The sequence below is a fragment of the Macrobrachium rosenbergii genome, chromosome 51 (genome assembly GCF_040412425.1).
Source record: "Macrobrachium rosenbergii isolate ZJJX-2024 chromosome 51, ASM4041242v1, whole genome shotgun sequence".
Lineage (NCBI taxonomy): Eukaryota > Metazoa > Arthropoda > Malacostraca > Decapoda > Palaemonidae > Macrobrachium > Macrobrachium rosenbergii.
This window is the reverse complement of record NC_089791.1, coordinates 74,968,064-74,987,608: the sequence shown is the minus strand read 5'-3', so window position 1 is coordinate 74,987,608 and position 19,545 is coordinate 74,968,064. Positions and strand designations below refer to the sequence as shown.

Here is a 19,545-nt window from a genome sequence, read left to right as displayed (position 1 = left end):
CATACTGACCCAGACAGTACAAACCAAGACTGTGTCAGCTTCCTCAAGAATTCAGAATGCCCTAGTTTTATGGACTTTATAAAATTCGCAGCCCAAAAAGGAGCAAACATTGACCCTGTTAACACTCTGTTTTTAGAATCAGATAAAAGAGATTCTACTCTTAGACAGTATGACTCAGCAGTCAAAAAAATTAGCCTCCTTCCTGAAAGCATCTGAAGCCAAAATCATGACGACTAATTTAGGAGTTTCCTTCTTTAGGTCACTGTTTGAGAAAGGCCTTGCTCCGGCCACTATTACCACAGCCAAGTCAGCCCTGAAGAAAGTTTCTCTGTACGGCTTTAAAATTGACCTTACAGATTCCTATTTTTCATCTATCCCCAGAGCATGCGCTCGTCTGAGACCCGTATCACGCCCACATTCGGTTACGTGGTTCCTCAATGACGTCCTTAAGTTAGCATCAGAGATGAACAACTTTCAATGCTCTTATCAGGATCTGTTAAGGAAGACTTTATTTCTGATTAGCTTGGCTTCAGGTGCCAGAATCTCAGAGCTATCGGCTCTCACTAGAGGTGATGATTTTGTGAACTTCCTCCCGTCCGGAGAGGTCCTCCTTTCCCTTGACCCTAGATTCTTAGCTAAAAATGAAGACCCACAAGACAGATGGTCTCCTTGGAAGGTGGTGCCCTTCCACAAGACCAGTCTTTATGTCCAGTGTATACACTTAAATCTTACCTTTTAAGAACTCCACAGAGTAAGTCGGGTCCTCTTTTTATCAGGGAGAAAGGTGGTACTCTTTCACTGAATGCTATAAGACAACAGATTTTGTATTTTATTAAACAGGCCAACCCAGATTCAGTTCCTAAGGCTCATGATATTCGAGCAGTTGCTACTTCCATTAATTACTTTCATAATATGGACTTCTCAGAACTCTCTAAATACACGGGTTGGAAATCACCTCTAGTGTTTAAACGCCACTATTTAAAATCGCTCGAAGCCCTGAAATTTTCTACAATAGCTGTGGGAAGTGTCATCTCCCCACCTTAACTAATCATATCCTTATCCTCCCCTTTCCCCCCCGCCCGCCTGCCTCATTTGCTTCTCTTCTTATCCTCCTGGTTGATCATGCCTCACTGCCTTGCTCCTCATATTGATGTATCTTGTCTCTGTTGAGTGGAAACTGTAATCTGACATGTTATGATTGTGTTTTCTTGTGGGGTACTGGGCAGTTTTTATTTTGCTCCATGTACCCCAGATGTATGTATATGTACTGTATATATTGTTTCCCATTTTATTTTGTCTCTTACGTGTTTAGCTTTAAGTTTACGTGTGTAGCTTTAAGATTGTATATGCCATTTAACCTATGCAAATTTCATGTCGTTATGCTTCAGTAGTATTAAGTATTTTTGGGGCCTCTTCCCCGCCATGCTGGGGACTTCCCCACTTTTTCTTAATATTAAGCTTTTGATGTGCCTTAGGTTTAGTGTTCTTGCCACATGTAAGAGATTCCCTGATTAAAACCATTTTCGTAATTTATGTTTTTTTCTTCAGATTACCTTGTTTCCTTGTAGTTTGCAGCCTTGGCATGATTCTCTATCACTATTTCACCGGCTGACACGGGACTGGACTCAGAAAAGGGATTTTGACAAAGGAAAAATCTATTTCTGAGGAAGGTCCCGTGTCACCCGGTGACCCTCCCTGACTCACCTATTGCTCCCCCCCCTTACTTGCACATGCCAAGTCTGGGGTTAGTGCTAGCCTGGAATGAGGTAGGTGGCGCTGGTGTCGCCGAGCTGGCGGGTGTTTGGGTGTGGGGGCTGTAACGGCTCACCGCTCTCTTCTGGGGGTTTTGATAGGGAGAGATCTTTCGAGTAAGACTCCGTGGTAGTGATCTTTCACTCACCCTTCGTTATACCGACGCCTTCCTTGGAGAAGACGCTCGATCTGGGGGTAGTAACCCCAGCTTTCCTGAAAGCTCTTTTTTCTCTGGTATATCTAGCATTTTATACCTAGAAATTCGTGCTACAATGGAATTTCACCGGGTGACACGGGACCTTCCTCAGAAATAGATTTTTCCTTTGTCAAAATCCCTTTTATCATTCGCTTTTACTTTTTTAACTTATTTAACTAGAAGATGGGATAAAGAGAGGGAGTAAAAGAGGTTAGTCCATAGTAATTTGGTCTCTCAAAAAAGGAACTCGCATGATATACGAGATACATGATAAAATAATTTTTTATGGGTGAAAATATGGGGTTTGCACAATGCGTGAGATCGCGCGTTGGCGAGTATGTACGATAAACGAAATAACAAAGTCAATTTTATGCCATGTTTTTCCTACAGACGTCACCTGAAAGGGAAACATTGTTTTGTTTATGTTTCATCTCCAAACATAAGCAACCCCCAACAACAATACAATAAAATATGATAATTATTGTACATAATTATCGTTTGTATGACTGAGTTGTTCTAAACAGTTACAAACAGCGTGAATTTTTAATGAAAAGTGAATATTACATTATCCTAAATGTTATTACTACCGTAATCTCACTAGGTTACCGAAAGATAAAAGTTGCTGAGAGCGCAACCATAACTCGATTACATTTTGTCAGCTGGCCTCACATAGATAAAAGTTGATTTGAGTGATAAGGAATTGTTCCTCGAATAGGCTATTTATCATGAAGATATGCCTGTACAGTAATATATAACGTAAAAATGGTTTTATTACCTTTATTACCAGTTTATTTCATAATGTGAATCTTTTCATGGATGTGGGTGGTTATCACACCAAGGCCGAGGCTAGCCTACTGATAAACATCACTTAGAATTCAAGGTTTGATTTTTAGAATGGTAGTATAAGAAAACCTCCAATTATTACGGGTGAATTTTATGATTTAAAGGTTGTCTTATATGCGGAAATATACGATAACACGTAGAGTGGTTATTCAGGCCTTTTGTATGTGAAATTAATGAAACTGGTTGAAAAAGATGAAGTAATGGTTTGAAGTTATATAATTATGGTTTGACATTCAGGCTTCTGAGTTGGAGCAGCCTGATAATGGGCCAATTTGTAACAAGATTTCTTGGACCAGGGTGTAAAGGCTCCTGATCATTTCAATGAGACCATGCCTTGTACAAGTCATATAGCATCACCATGAATATTTATACACTATGTTGAAGCCTTGTGACAGGTGAGAGGGCACTTGAGCAGAGGAATCTCTTGGTCCCTGGTTTGAATATTCACTATATGTCTTTCTATGCTCTTTCTTTCTTTTCCATTGTTACTTTAACCTTGCTCATGTTCTTGCTTCCTTTCCTCCATCTTACTGTCCAGCCTCTTAAACTCTGCTTATAAAGGATTGCAAATCACATAGTTAATCTTAAATCCAGAATTTCTGTCTGGTTTTTACTTTATTCTTTCAGTAATTTAGTCACTTGTGATCTGCTAGCTCCATACTTTGACTGTTCTGGTCTCATCGGTCTAAATGTAGATTCCCCTTTCAGACTATCACCATGAGCGTTTGCTCCTATATTCATGCCAGAGGTCCACAACTGTGTCAAGGAGTTGTCAAGGGGTCCACAGATAGGGAAGTCATGTAAGGAGACACCATGTACTATTCATGAAATCCTTTTCTCAGTCAATGACAATAGTAAGACTGACTCCCAAATATCCATCTGTCATGGGTAGATGAAATAATGATGAAATATATTGAAAAAGCATCTTTTCCAAGATGTGACTGCTTCCTGTGTTAGCTCACCAATCAGTTACTGTTGTCAACGCATCGTGAACAATTAGCGATTTGATGAAAACTCTTTCTCGTGGAAATGACACCACTTGGTATCTCATGCCATGCCTTTGTAACATGGCGCAATATTCGATCCACATTGCATCAGAAAAGTTGATTTGGAATCTTCTATGGCGTGACCGGAAAGGGGCGGTGATTAGGAACCAGTCATTGTGCAGAAAATAAAAAAACTCCTTATAAGGGAATATTAACTCTGCCCATACAGTGGTATATAAGCTTCCAGAAGAGACTTCCCAAGACAGATATAGACAGACAGAGACAGAGAGGGCACTCAGAGGTCAGACAAAGCAAGGTTCCGACGGGAGTATCCCCTTCAGACGACCCTTACTCTTCTCCATAAAATCTTGCCCTGCCCGAAGCGAAGAGAAGCAGCCAGCCCTTCCTGCTTGTGATGAGAAGTCCTTAAGCCCCTCCATGTTTGAGACAAGGTGAAGCAGCGAGTCTACATACCAGTGACAAAGAAAAGTAGTCAGCCCTTCCTGCATGTGTGGAGGAGTAGTCGCTAAGCCCTTCCTGCCTGTGACAACGTGAAGTAGTCAGCCCTTCCTGCCTGTAGCGAGGACGAGTCTTCAGCCCTTCCTGCCCTCCATTTGCACAATCTCCGGATTCTTGGAGAAACAGCATTTGTTGCCTCATCCCGAAGACATCCCTTGTTGTGACGTCTACGAGCTCTTGGTCATCATACCAGCACATCTCTGCTGAGTTCCCAGCCAGCCATCTGTGACGTCTTCAAACCCAAGGCCATCGTGCCAGCATCATCTCTTCAGCTGAAACCCCAGCCACGAAAGGATAACTCAACAACTCACCATTTAAGTATTAAGATTGCCCTACCTTGCAACCTGTTCCCCGTGTCTATAACTGCTTAGATTTGTTTTGTTCAGTGTCATGTTGAATGAGAACAAAGGGGAAACATTTTTATTTTCTTTGTAAATAAGGTTGTGAATAAATGTGTTGTAGTGTTGTGAGAGTTTCTTTTTATATTAATTTCCCATATTTCAGTTGCTGGTGTTGAAACATTATTGTTTAGAGTTTGAAAGAACCTGGAAAGATTCTTGGATCGTGTCACCAACCTCTACCCTACTGAAGAGGGATAGCACAAATTTAATTACAGTGGCACAAGTGTAAACCTAACCCCCTTGTTGACACTGAGACTATTAAAAAATACAATCATCCTCACACTATATATATGTGGGTAGTCAAACCAGACAGCATGCCAAGAGTCTACCTCTTACCTCAGCTCACCCCCAGAATCCATAGGTTGATTCTTAAGGTAATTCTGACTTTGACTCGTCAGTATTACATATTAGGGGAGTAATGCATTGCACCTTTGCTTGAACTTTTGAAGTTCCAGTTGCATGACACCCTCTGGGAGACTGTTCCACAATCCAACGAAGTGAGGAATAAAGAACCTCTGGAACTGAGAAGTTCGTCAGTGAGGTACATTTACTGCATATTGGTGCTGCTGTTCAGCGAGTCTGGTTGCTCTCAGCAGGTAAAGGGGGTCAGGGATCAATTGAGAATGTGAAAGATCTCTGTTGAAACACAACTTATGAAAAAGTGACAAACTAGAGACCATCTGGTCTACAGTATTAGGGAACAGAAACCAACTGCCACAAACCACTGTCTGAAAGAGATAAATCTGTGGCAGAAGTAAATATCCACACCGGAGTACAGTATTCTGGTAAAAGAAGGACAAATGACCTAAAATATGTTCCATTGATTTTATCATAGTTATAAATATATGAGGCCTTACGAACAATTCCTAACTTTAATGCAGCATTTGCTGAAATGTTCATTAGATGTTTATCAAAAGTTAGATGTGAGTCAGCAGTAACACCTAGAACAGTTAGAGCCTCACACTTTTTCAGCAGAGTCCCATCCACCTGAAGGGGAGAATGGGGTGAGAAATCTGTACAAGATCTGCTGATCAATAGTGTTTTTGTTTAACTGGAGTTCAGCCTCATACCCCACCGATTACATCATTTACTGATCTGGCCCATGTCCCGATTGAGGCTGAGGGCAGCTTCATTTCTCATAAGTGGAGCCTACTACACCCACAAGTGTTGCATCATTGGCATACTGAACAATCTTGTTTTCCAGGCCAACAACCATATCACTTGTACAGGCAGTCCCTGGTTATCAGCGGGCTCAGTTATCAGTGATCCGGTATTTAGGCGCTTGTCTAGCGATGAAAATCAGCGATTTTCGGTGCCAGTATGCACCAGTTTCTGCTCATCGGCACTGATAATCATGTATTAGCGCCAATGCATACCTAACAGAGGCACCAATAACTGAAAATCGGCGATTTTTGGTTACTGGCCATTTTTGCTTATCGTCACTCTGTCGGAAAGGAACCCCCACCAATAACCGGGGACTGCCTGTATATACAAAAAATGACAGTGGGCCAAGAACACTACCCTGTTTAACTCAAGACAAAATAGGTCTTGGTTCATTAAAGATCCCGTCCATGGCAACTCGCTGGTGCCTACCTATAAGGGAATCTTGCAGTAATCCTAAAACATATCTACCCACTCCAAGATTCTAAAGTTTATAAATACTGTAAGTGCCTTGTGATTTACTAGATCAAAAGCAGCACTGAAATCTAGTATTTGAATTCCTCTGTGCTCAAAACCCTTATTAAGGTTCCCTTGTAAATGGCAAGTCAAGTTAAAAAGAGCATCACATCCTTTATGCATATTGACTATCAGTTAACAATTCTTTAGATTCCACATACTGTACTTACATATAGTGGCTTAAAAATAAATTTTTCAGCAACTTTGGAGACCACAGGGAGAATAGAGATTGGCTGGTAGTTACTGCAGTTTGCAGATATGCCACTCTTTGGAACCGGCACTGCTTTACTAAGCTTGTGCTCATCTGCAAAGATACTACTTTGATATAAAAAGCTGTAGAATGTACTTAACCTGGGAGACAACACCACAAAAATTTTTTTAAAAAACAAAGGGAAGAAACCATCAGGATCTTCACCTCAGCTATCAAGATTATCCAGAATTTTCTTAATATCCGTAGAGCAAAATTAAAATTTTTGTAAGAATAGGTTCAGGATGATAAGTATCAGAGAGAGGGACATCCTCAGCTTAATGAACCAGTTCAGCCTTTTTCCTAGGGCCGTAACCAGTCTACCTTCATCTGTTAGTAGTTGTGGAACGGAAGGAGAGCCTGACCCAAAGATAGGTGATTCCAGTTTGGTTCACCACAGATGAAGCTGAGTAATTCCATCAAGTTTTCTCTTTAAGGAATCATTGTAGTTTCTCTTGGCTGTATGGTAAGTTCTATTTGCAGAACGGCGAGACCTAACAAAAATGGTGTAGTGTTCATATGAACGATTTCATCTCCATGCGTTGAATTTGGTCTGTCATGGTAAACTCATCTATGTGTATCATCAAACCATGGCTGGTCATTTGTCCTAAATTTGATGACCTTTCTAGGGACAAATCTTATTAAAATAGCCATCAGCATTTCTTTTAATTTCTTAGGATCAGTATCTAATATAGCATCTGAAGTATTGAGTGCCTGACAAACTTCAATAATGCGACCTCAGTTGGCTCTGGATTTTAGCCAGACCATTTTTCCAATGGTGGGATTAGGAATATACTGATTGACAGATACTGTATGTCCATCTCAATGGTGCAATAATCAGAAGTGGCTATATATTCACAGACCTTGGACTTGACAATAACTGGAACTTCTGTGAATGTGAGTTCTAATTTACTGTATTACCAGAAATGTCGGTGAGTTCCTCAATTAGCTGGACAAAATCGGAGGATACACAGAAATCAAGAGCAGACAGGCCATGTTGATCTGTGGAATTGGAATTTAGCTGGTCACTGTGCTTTGCATTACAGTCTCCAGAAAAATGAATGAAGCTTTTGAATCCTGTGAATGAGCCATACTAATCCTCTCCAAGAGAGTCACATATAGAATCATTGATACTGTACTTCAATTGCGGTAAACAGCAAATATGTATACTGTACATTTTAGAACTTACTGAAAATTTTAAAACAAAGAACTTCATGGCAACTGTATTCCAAATTTTTCTGATGATAAATAGGTCGTCTGGACTTGGCGTATACAGCCATACCTTGCTCTTGTGGGATGTTATGATGATAAATAAAGTCAGGGCCATCAAACCTTGGGATTAAAAACTCAGTCTTTCACTTGTTAATACTTATAAGAGTCTCAGATAAAAACATCAAATTGTATTTATGGGCACAACTCTGGAGATAAAAAAAAATTGACCTTAAGCTCCAAATATTTGAGTATAAAGTACTCTGCAATTTTTCTTACTGTTAATGAGTAACAGGCCCAGAGTTCAGTTCAATTTCTCCAGAAAGAGTTAGCATTAACAACATAAAATCATTATCAAAACTAATAAATAGACTCATAATAACAGTAACATTGTAAAAATCAACAGCACAATAAACAGCATTGCCATCAACAACAATAGTTTTTACATTATTTACAAAAATACTGTTGAATGTATAAATAAGCATGTCCATGTGTCATTGAAAAAAGCTCCAGAAGCAACTGGTCAACAAGGTGGGGCCGGCAAGCCTTGTAAGGCAAATGAAATCTGCCAGGTTTGCCACACCAACTGGGGGAGGACGGTCAAGATGGATTTAGAAATAAACTGCTCAATAGGAATAGATTTGGTAAGGATGAGGGCACTCTCCTCTCCTGATAATCCACCAAGCAACTTTTGCCTTCTCATCGGCCTGTGCTACACACTTTTCATAGAAACAGGAAAGTGAATGAAAAAGAGGATAAATGCCTGATTGTACCCTCAGGCATGGGAATTCAAACTCAAGACCATGGGAGACCACGGTACGATGGTACTATGGCACAGTCCAAGGTTGGAGAACACGTTAAAATTCAGAGTAACCTTCTATTAGAAGGGTTGCCTACCAAGGCTAAAGGGTCCCTTTTACCCACTGGTTTGATTTCGGAGTATCGTCTTCCTAAAAGAGTTGCCTGCTAAGGCTAAAGGGTCTCTTCTACCCTAACTCGTGTAGGCATGGATGTCACACCATGAAGTGAATGTTGCTAAGAAAAGCCACATTACCCACTACCCATAACATAATATGTATTACAAGGACAGCATATTTGTGTAAAGGTTTTAACAATGGTTGTGTGCCATACTAATTTCACATATGTGAAGTAAATAATATAAGGAGGTAGTCATTTGAATTACTTCTATGAATCTTACCTAACATTCATATAGCTTTAAGTATTGAGCTGCATGCACACTCAGCAGTCAAGCAAAAATAAAAGAATATAGAAGGATTGTACCTGGTTTATTGGCCTATCTCGTCTTTATGTTTATCTTCCCTCCAGAGGATAAGAAGAGCAACTCTGTTGTCTATGCCTCAGTTAGTTTTCTGTCTGATGCTGTAGTGTTCACAATTTTGGCAGTGTGCACTATGGCTGCTGGTAAGTTGTTTTTCCTGTGATGTGCTGGAAAACTGGTAGCATAGTTTTACCCTTCATTTTGTGGAGAACATCTTTGTCGTATAGTAAACCAGATCCTTTGGCTCTTTCTGAGCAGTGCAATTGACAGTTTAATTCATTAAGAGACCCTTAACAATATGTGTTTAACTAGATTCCAAAGCACAGTGGAGGGTAACTTAATAACTTTTTTGGTGATTTTACTGTGTTACCACATTGGCTCATTTAAATGGCTACTCTTGACACTGGTAGCACAGTATGTCTGCTTTTTTCAGATTTTTTTTTTATTTCTCCATTACTTTTGTATTTGTGGTGTTGAGCATTTCTTACCACAAGTTGTTTCCTAGCAGACTTTTGCTATGATTTTTCTTCATATTTTTTGTAACACATGATACTTTATTTAATTTGTGTTGTGTGTAGCCCAGCTTGATGGTTGTGATGTTTCCAAGTATGCGTTTATATTTTTGCTGTAAACTGTAGGTATATTGATATTCACATACTGTACAGTAGAGCCCCAGTCCCCGACACTAATCCGTTCCAGAAGAAGCATCGGGATTCGATTTAGTCGAATTCCGAATCAATTTCTCCCATAAGAAATAACTGAAAATGGATTAATCCGTTCTTGATCATCAGTCATTACCCCAACTTGCCTTTTTATAAAAAACATTACACAAATTACAATGGAATAAGTTCAGAGTTAAATAACTTATAACATTAGAAGCACTTTTTACATTTTTAAATGCATACTGTATAAAAAAAAATTGGCCTACGACCAATGAGGCCTTATTACTGATGGTAGACCATGTGCCATAGGCTAGGCTAGGTAGCCTATAGGCACTATCAGAATGTACTGTAACGGGTACACAAAAAATGTTGTTAATGATAATAACATTGAAAAACAAGCCTGATTATTATAGTAAAATAATAATACAGTATTAAAAATAAGCCGAATTACTATATGTCTGTTATCATAAAATTAAGAAAAATTTCCTAAGTTACGTCGGCACTCGGCAGCTTGTGGCATGAGCGGATGTAAACAAACCAAAGCTCCGTCCTGGTGGCGTATCACAGTACTAATACATAAACGTTGTTTATGTTCAGTATTAATTTATGGTAAATTTCATACAGAGTCGACTGGAAAACAACAGCAGCAGCGTGTGTAGGCTTTATACGCTTTTAAATATGCGTGGGAAGAACGCCACCAACAACGCCAACTAGTGGTGGCTGACGGAAACACTTTTGTTTACAAACATCATATGATTCATCGGGTTGGATTCCGGTTTGTTGTTCTAGCTCCGACGCAAAATTTACTCGACATTTTGCGTTGAAATCCGATTATGTCGAGTTCTGGTATGGTTGAGGACCGGGGTTCTACCATAAATGTAAACCAAAGAAACGTGAAGCATAACAGAAAAGTGGCCCTTTTAAGTGGCCAGGTATTCGAGTACAACCTTGAAAGAGAGAGGCAGTTTGTCAGATGGTCTTGTTTTCTTATTAGGCATGGGGTGAAAATCTACAAATTACTCTGCAGGCTCAACCTTCTCAGATCAACCCTGATTCTGAGGTAGTTTTCCTTCTGTTTGTCATCCATTGATAGACAGATGTGCAGAGTTACACCCTGGCTTGCTTTATCCGTGTTTCTGATACTCTATGATTTGAGATCATGTAGTAGTACTGGCCTCTCGATGCCTTCACAGGATATTCATAGAACTTCTGTGATGAATTCTGTCATGGTAAGGTTTAAAGTTACGGGTATGCTTATGACCAAGGCATTATCCTCTGGAGCCCTCCCTTTTCATTTCCAAAGTGAATGCTCTTTTCCATGTGGGAATGCTTTGTTTCCTTCCTTTTTTAGCAGATAACAAATTGTTGGTTTAATAAACCCATTGGAAAGGAAGGAGGGTTTTTTTTTGTCTGTGGACATGGGACAGTATTGCAGAGTCTTATAAGGGTTTTGGAGAATTGGTTATTTGCTGTGTTTCCTCTGAAATATCAGATTTTTGGCAACAAAACCTTTGAGTTTCTTTTTCTCTCCTAAATATATTAACAGGGCTTTTGTAGAAGGCTTTGATGAGACAGTTCATTTCAGTGCCACTGTCTTCCTGAAAAGGAGGGAATGTTTGTACCCTTCTTTTTCTGATAATGTCCCTCCAGGCTTTAAGGCCTTTTGAATTTTGGATCTGTGGACTCAAGATTATTTAATCTTGAGTTGGTTCTCTGCCTTCTTTTTCAGCGACTACTTCAACTCTTCTGCATTCAAGGAGCTTGGGCGAGACACACCCACTACTGGTAGGTTTACCAAAGTTTAGGAGTGGAGCCCTAGGTGGTGAAGGTACTTGTGGGAAAAGGCACATGATTTCCTTCCATTGAAGCTGTGCTCATGCAATTGGTGATCATTCTACATTGACACACCACTTCTTACACGATTGCCAAAGTTGAGCAAAGTTGGGTTGAGATGTGTGACTACTTGGGAATGCTAGATGCTGTTGGTGTACTCATAAGTGGTTTTTCATACATATTTCCACCATGCAGAGAGGCTCTGAGATTTAAAAACAAGAGGTCACATACTGTTACATAGGTTAGTCATGGAACCTCCCCAGGTTCCTACAACCATGTCTTCTTGTTTGAAGGCATTGTAGGACTTGAGACCAGTTTTGAGTGTATTGAACTTCAGCAGGTCTTAAATTTGGCTATATTTTCCTTGGAATAATTTAAGTTGGTCCTAATGGCCACCCAGAAGGATGATTAGAGGATTGAAGGGACATGTAAGTGTCTTTTCAGGTTCCTATCCATCATCATTCTCACATGGTTGTTCACTTGGTTTTTAGTGGCTGGGTTTTTCAGTTTAGAGCCTTGTGCTTTGATCTGAGCAAGACTTAGATAATCATAAGATTACTAGCACCAGTGTTCATGTGATGTCACTCTTGGAAATCAGGATTACAGTACTCCTATATGTAGACAGCTAGCTTGCCCTAGTCACTTTTGGAAATCAGGATTACAGTACTCCTATATGTAGACAGCTAGCTTGCCCTAGACAGAATTCTGGAAGGAATTTTGTGGGCAAAAGATTTGATGTTCAACCTCATTATGAAGTTTGGGAATATTAATGAACGTTCAGAATTAATCCTAGTTTCATCCCAGGTGATGGCATATCTGGAAATGAAACTGCTCACTCTTGAGTTTCTTTCCTCAGAGGCCTTGCCAACCAAGAAATGATTGTCTATTATTCATCCCCCTTTCCAAATTGAGATGAGAATGAGATACATTTTTTTCCATTGGAAGGAGTTAAGTGACGGTCTTCATCCCAACGCTCTCTTATGCCGAATTTCATCTGTAATAAAAAGAATTTAAGTTGGTGGAAAAACAGACTGTTACTCCTGACAAAAATCCCTCTAGATTGAGGAGCCCAGACCTATCATATTGCTCAGACCTGTTGGAAGTAGGTTAGGGTGCCATTCTAGGGAACCTACAGTAGAGAAGTCAATTTTTGATAGTGTAGCTACTGTTCACCCTCAAAGGAGTTACTGTCATGGTCCATTAGAAGCTCCATAAGATAGACTAACTGATATCAAGAATTCTCTTTTAATCAGTCTCGGCCGGGTATTAGTGCATGTTGACACTTGATAGAGTACATATACGACTCAAGATAAGGGGGCTCTTTCTCTTATCTACAGCGATTACCTTGGTTCTCAATTCCTACTGTCAACCTGCAAGAAGTAGCAACAGCAACATCGTATGTATGTCACCATTGTAAATGTGGCACTGCAAATAGCCCTTTGTGTGTCGGCCATTACTGTATCAACAATGCACCGAGCGAGACCTATCTTACTCATTACTTTCATAGCCTCTGCAGCATCAACTCATCTGCATGAAAGTGCTCCTAGATCGGTCATTGTAGAAGAACCTAGTTTGTAGATTATTTTGTGAAGTTGAAAAACCGGCATCCCTCATGAATACCTTAGTGTAATTATCTACACTAATTAGTGCTAGGCCATGTTCTAATTTATGCTTCCACATACAGGGAAAAAACATTGCTATTGTCAGCTGTAGCCAACTATTTACCGCTCAGATCTTGAGTTAAGTGAAACCAATGGTTTGGTTGTAGTATTTTGACTGTTGAACTGAGTGGTTTTGTGAAAATGTTCCCCAATTATCATTAATATCAGTGAACTTGCATCAGTTGTACAAAGTTTTTCCCTTCTTGGAACTACTTCACCGATAGTGGCTTCGACAGAAATCATATAGCCGACAAACATTGTAGTTCCTGCAGGTCGTTAATATGCCCTTCTTACCTTAGTAATTATATTAGTCTGCTTAATAGGTAGGCAAAGCTACTTCATTTAAATTAGTAGCCTAGTAAGCTAGCTGACCATTTATATAGACTACGCTAGCCAAAAACTGGCTTATAACCGCGTTCAACTTCCAAATCTTGGATTAAATGAAACCAGTTGTTTGGCTTGATATTTAATGCCATGCTAAATAAATTCCGTGAAAATGTTCCCCAATTATCATTAATATCAGGGAACTTGTATCAGATTATGTGAACTTTTTCCCGTCATGGAGCCACTTCGCCAATAGCTGCTTCGACAGAAATGTTAAGCCGGAAAACAGTGCCGTTCTTGAAGGTCATTAATATATGCCCTTTTACCTTAGTAATTTTCTTAGGCTGCTTAATAGATAGGCTAGGCTACTTCATTTAGATTAGTAGCCTAGTAAGATAGCTGACCGTTCATATACAGGCAGTTCCCGGTTAATGGCGGGCTTGGTTAACAGCGATCTGGTTTTATGGCGCTTGTCTAGCGACGAAAATCGGCAATTTTTGGCGCCAAACTTCGCTGATTTCCGCTTATCTGCGCCGATAATTGGGTATTGGCGCCGATACATACCTAAAAGAGGCGCCAATAACTGAAAATCAGTGCTTTCTGAGCTTCGGACCTGTGTCAGCCGGTGAAATGTCCCTTGAGCACACATTTCTAGGTATAAATTATTGCTAAATATACCAGAGAAAGAAAGCCAATGGGAATGCTGAGGTTACTACCCTCAGAGCGATCACCTATTATGTAACAGGTGTCGGTATAGAGTAGGGTGAGTGAATTTGTCCACTACCACAGGACCTAACTCTGTAGAATGTCCCGATGTCATAGCCCCAGTGCGAGAAGAGCCGTTCCAACGGCAACTCACCCGCCTGTACCTGACGACCTGAGCGCCACCTACCCTCATTCCTTTTTTAGCACGCTGCTTCTGTTAACACGCTTTTGCTTGTGCTCTGTGTTTTTCTCGGTTAATTTGGAATATCATGTCTTCTGTCACTGAAATCACCGCCACTAAGTTAAGTACTCCTCTCCTAGTGGGGTTTTAGTTGTATCGAGGCTGTATTTGGCCCTTAATTTAATAATTATTGGGTCAAATACCGGTTGTTTCTCTGCGTTCGCCCGGTCCTCCCTCAGAAATAGATTTTTCCTTTGTCAAAATCCTTTTTTGGCGCCGATTTTCAGTTAGCGGCGATTTCCAGTTATCATCACACCCGCAGAAACGGAACTCCGCCAATAACCAGGGACTGCCTGTACTGCAGACTATTCTAGCTGAAAACAGGCTTCTAATCACATTCAACTTCCAAATCTTGGATTAAATGAAACCAATTGTTTGACGTAATATTTAATTGCCACACTGAATGAATTTTGTGAAAATGTTCCCCAATTATCATTAATATAAGGGAACTTGTATTATATTATATGATGTTTCCTTCACATATTGCTCCGCCGATGGCGTTTTCACTGGGAAAAACAATGGTGATGTCTGTTTACCTTCACAATTATTATTAAAAAATTATTACATTTTAATATAACGGGCATTGAAATTGTATTTAATTTATGAACCTAGCTTATGGAAAAATTTTCCTTTGACGTAATATTTTCACTGAAGGAAGTAGCCTAGACTATAGGGCTATATACTAGCGAATTTTCTTATGTAGCCTACCTAGACTAGATAAAGCAGTAGTCTAGGCTAGATAATTTACTTTTAAAGCAAAAATGTATGTAGTAATTATGTAATTTATACATGACTACTATCTTAAAAGAAAAAACCCATTTCTGAGCTCGGCCCCGTGTCACCCGGTGAAATTCCATACTAACACGAATTTCTAGGTATAAAAATTGCTAAATATACCAGAGAAAAAAGCTTTCAGGAATGCTGGAGTTACTACCCCAGATCGAGCATCTTCTATATGAAGACGTCGGTATAACCAAGGGTGAGTGAAAGAATCACAACCACAGAGCCACACTCGATAGACATCCCTATGTCAAAACCCCGGGAAGAGCGGGGAGCCGTACCAGCTCCCACGCTCACCCCCGCCAAGCGGGCGACTCCAGCGCCATCTGAACCATTCCATTTCTAGCACGTGATTTTTGTGCAACCATTTATTTTGTGCTCATGTTTTTTGGCTGTTTTTCCTGCTTATCAGCATGTCTTCCAGCAAGTTTACCATCACCAAGTTAAGTACCATCTTATTGTGGGGTTTTTATGATAAGTTTGGCTGTTTCAACCCATATCTTAATATTATTCGTGGTTGTTGTTATGACGCCGTGGCGTCCCCCGTCAGCCATGTCGATCATGAGATTCGCCCACCCAGCTTGTCCTGTTTGGGGCTTCTCCTTGTCGCTTACATTTCTTATCATTATTCCCCTAGAATTCATCCTGGTGGCGTTTTCCTGGGCGGATTGTTTCGGTGTTCCTCTGCATTATTTTTGTCGAACCGCATATCGGGTTCCTCCATTGGGTTCCGTCATTTTCCCGCTTAGGTTTCTCCCCAGGATGTTTTCCGCTTTGACATACTTAGCTACATTATTATTATAATATGATTTGCTGGTGCTATCAGTCTTTTATTGCTTTGATTTAGTTTTTTTTCAGCGCCAGATACAGTTTTATTGTTTACTTACCCGGTTGCTCCTCCCTGTTAGGCTATGCGCCTTGCACGAGCACAAGCTTTTATTATTGTTTTGTGTATATATATTATTCTTAGTGATGGTGATTTATTTTTAACTGGTTAGTTGTGTGGGGTTCCCCTAGCCTGCCTATGTCACGTTAGGCTTGTATTTTGCTTCCTTTGGCCTCCCGCTCTCCCTTTTACCCTGAGTTAGGTTAGGTGTGAGGAGGGGTTCAGCAGGTAGAGAGAGTTTCTGTTGTTGTTCCTTCCACTGGCCGTTGTTTGGGTTGTAGAGTGAGACCCCATTGTCCTCCCCCTTCTATGGAGGGGTAGAGGCTCTTTCTGTGGGTGTGTCTCCTCCGTGCTTCCGTAGCATCCTCCCCTTTCGTTCGGCTCTGGTTGGTTTTCAGCACGGGAATTTCTCTCCCTGTTGTTTCCTCCTTCCTCCCTTTCCTTATTCCCTCCTGTTAGCCTAGGCTATCCCTAGGTATGGGTGCTAGCCTAGGCCACGCCTAGGTGTAGGGCGAGCGTGTTGAGGCCTTAGGTCGTTATCCCTTCCATCCCCTTATTCGGGGTAGGCTATGTTCTTCCACTGCTGGTATTAATTTACTTGGCGTGGTGTGTGTCTGCAGTCGAGCGGGTGAATAATCTTCCCCAGTCTCCTGTTTTCACCTGTTCTGGCCTACTCCCATCCTTACCCCTCCAACCCTTTCCACCCCCCCCCCTCCTCCCTACCCTGAGTCAAGCTCTTTGTCATCTTCTCGTGCGGGTGACGCCAGCTGGCGTTCACTCCGAGTCGTGGGGCCCTTTCCTGGTGGAGAGATTCGCTCCCTCCCAGGACAAGTCCCCGGTGGCTTTTTGCTTGGCTCAATGTCTCGTTAACCGCTCTCCTAGGATCGAGCAGGTTTCGAACATTCTTAGGGTTATTAGTCCTCCCCCTTTTTCCGTGTTCGCTCCAGCGTTCGAGATACTTTAGTTGGGTTGACTGGCGCTTTCTCCGGCCCTTGTGGTCATGCGATGTTTGTTAGCCTCACCCTACTATTGTTCTCTAGCAGTTGAGGCTTGGGATCTCCGGAGGGGGTGGTTCTGGACTCCGGAGTATATGGAATTAACCAGTTTCGTTCCCATTCCCTGTATTTTATATATGCATATACACTTGTTTTGTTCCAGGCGGTTCACTCCGCCGTTGGACATATTGTTATTACAGGGTCCGGTGTCCTACCCTTGGGTTCCGCCGTTTTTATTCCCGGCATCCCTTGTGGTGGGGTCCCTGTTGACTCAGCTCTACCTGCTCCGCCGGAGTATTCCGGTGGTCGGGGAGCTTGCTTGTCACCACTATAGTTACTTGCTGGGTAGGCCCGTCTCTGACGGGGTTTTTCTTCCGCCGGAGTACTCCGGTACTAGGTTGAAAATACCCGTGCCTGCCTAATTTAAGTTTCTTAGAGTGGTAGGTTCATGTACTTTTCACACTTACAGACTGTGCGTTGTGAGGAGCCGGGTGCACCGCCACTCTCCATCAACCCTATGGGCATGTGGTGTGCCGGACCCACGCTGGCTGTGCGGTCCAGATGGATGACCTTGATAGTTTGGCATCCTGACGGCTGTGAGGTGTGCTTCGCTCTGTGCAGTGGTGTCCAGGACGAGTCGGTAAGCTTGACTTTCGTTCTTCACGTTACTTTCAGTCTGATATGTGCTCATATTGTAGGTCATGACTTTTGTTACAATATGTTAGCAACTGATCCCCTGCTCTCTTTTCAGGCTGATGAGTCCTCCAAGAAGGAGGCCTTAGAGTCTCTCCGCGCCTGGGTGGCTGGGTTTGGGAGGAACGTTCCGTCGGGGAAGCCGTATGTCCTCGATGCTGGTTTGAGGGACCTTCTTTACCCGGCGCCCGGATTGCTGCAGCCGTACCAGCGGATGTGGCTGCACCCATCATTGAGCAGATCCGGGTGCGACCCAGCCACCTCAAGAGGACCTGTACGCGGAGGTTTCTGAAGACGTCGCCGCCTTAGACTTGGACCTGGAACCGATGAATACGGAGCCGGACCAAGGGGTAGGTAGGTGAGGTAAGTGAGGCAGCGGGGCGGGCCCCTTTTGATTCCCCATCTTCCTCTGTCTTCCTTTTCAGGGTTCTCCAAGTCTTCCATCTTGAGGACAGGGCTCCATCTGCTGTCCCCAAGTTGAAATTGAAGACGTCGTGGAAGGCGAAGGGCTATAAGTCCTCGTCTTCCCGTAAGGCATCCCCTTCCCCCCGTCGAAGGCAAAGGTTGCGGAACCTGTGGCCTCCGGGAGCAAACCGGCACCTCGGGCAAAGGAGCGAGTAAGAGGGCGCCCAAACCCAGCCCTCCTCGCCAGCCTGCCTTTGACCCTGAGGCGTTTGCAGGGATGTTGCTGGAACGCATCTCTTCGGAGGTGGAGGCTAAGCTTTCCAAGCTTACGGAAAGACTTCAGAGTCAGGAGAATCTGCTGGCGGATATGGCTCGCTCGGCGGTGCGCCGGACCCAGTTATCAGATCCCTGATACTGCTGACCTCCCTCCTTTTGATGTAGGTAACCCGTGGCGTTTTGCTCTTCGTGCCATTCGCCACGAAAACACCTGACCATCGAGGGTCTGGGCACGAGGCGTCTGGAGGAATTGGAGTTCTTCCCTCCTGATCTCTTGCCCCACTACCCAGGCTTCGTTAGGCTGACGGAGGAAGCCTGGATACGCCAGACAAGGTCCCTAAGGAGATGGTGATCTTCCCTAGGGACCATGCCCAGTCTGCTCTGTTGCGCACTCTTTTCGGAGTGGCAAGCAGAGAACACAAAATTGACTCCTTCAAGGGCAACTACACCATGTTTTCCCTGGGTGATAAGTTGCCCACTCCCTGCCTGAACAAAGTTGCTTTGGCAACGGCTCAGGCTTGCTTTGATGGCAAACCCTTGCCTCAGCTGAGGGAGACGGACTCCACATCCCTGGTATTCCCGGGGGTGAGGAGTTCTGGAAGGACGCCCGTCCACATTTACGGTGGGTAAATTGGACGCTTTCTGTGCGTCCTCCCAATTCAGCGAACAGCTTCCTAAACTCCCGGAAGCTCTCCTGAAGGCAGAGTTTGAGGCACGGTGTGTCGGCTGAGCCGGTCCTTGAACTCCTTGTGCTGTGACAGAAGCGGTCGCCGTCCTCCTGTGCAGAGGAGCCTCTGTTTCAGGTTCTGGCTAAATCCCTGTTAGCAGGGTTTCAGTCAGACCTGTATGACTTCATGGTGGCAAAGTTGGAGTGCCGCAAATTCATCTTCGCGGATGCCACCATTCGTCATGAGCCTAACAAGCTCATGAAGAGTTCCATCTGGGGGTTAATCTCTTCCCAGAGGACGAAGTCTC

General features: G+C 42.5%; 1 protein-coding gene across 9 annotated transcripts in view; it reads left to right on the top strand.

Annotated features, from left to right (window-relative positions):
* Positions 1-19,545, top strand: part of LOC136833493 (uncharacterized) — a 437,570-nt gene that overhangs the window by 313,652 nt on the left and 104,373 nt on the right. Inside the window, exon 5 of one of the 9 annotated variants that reach the window (XM_067095718.1) lies at positions 3,500-4,760. The exons of the other annotated variants lie outside the window; for them this stretch is intronic. Coding sequence (XP_066951819.1) covers positions 3,500-3,595 — 96 coding nt within the window. The 3' untranslated portion in view covers positions 3,596-4,760. Of the gene's footprint in view, positions 1-3,499; positions 4,761-19,545 lie in introns of those variants that run through there. 9 annotated transcript variants of the gene reach the window in all.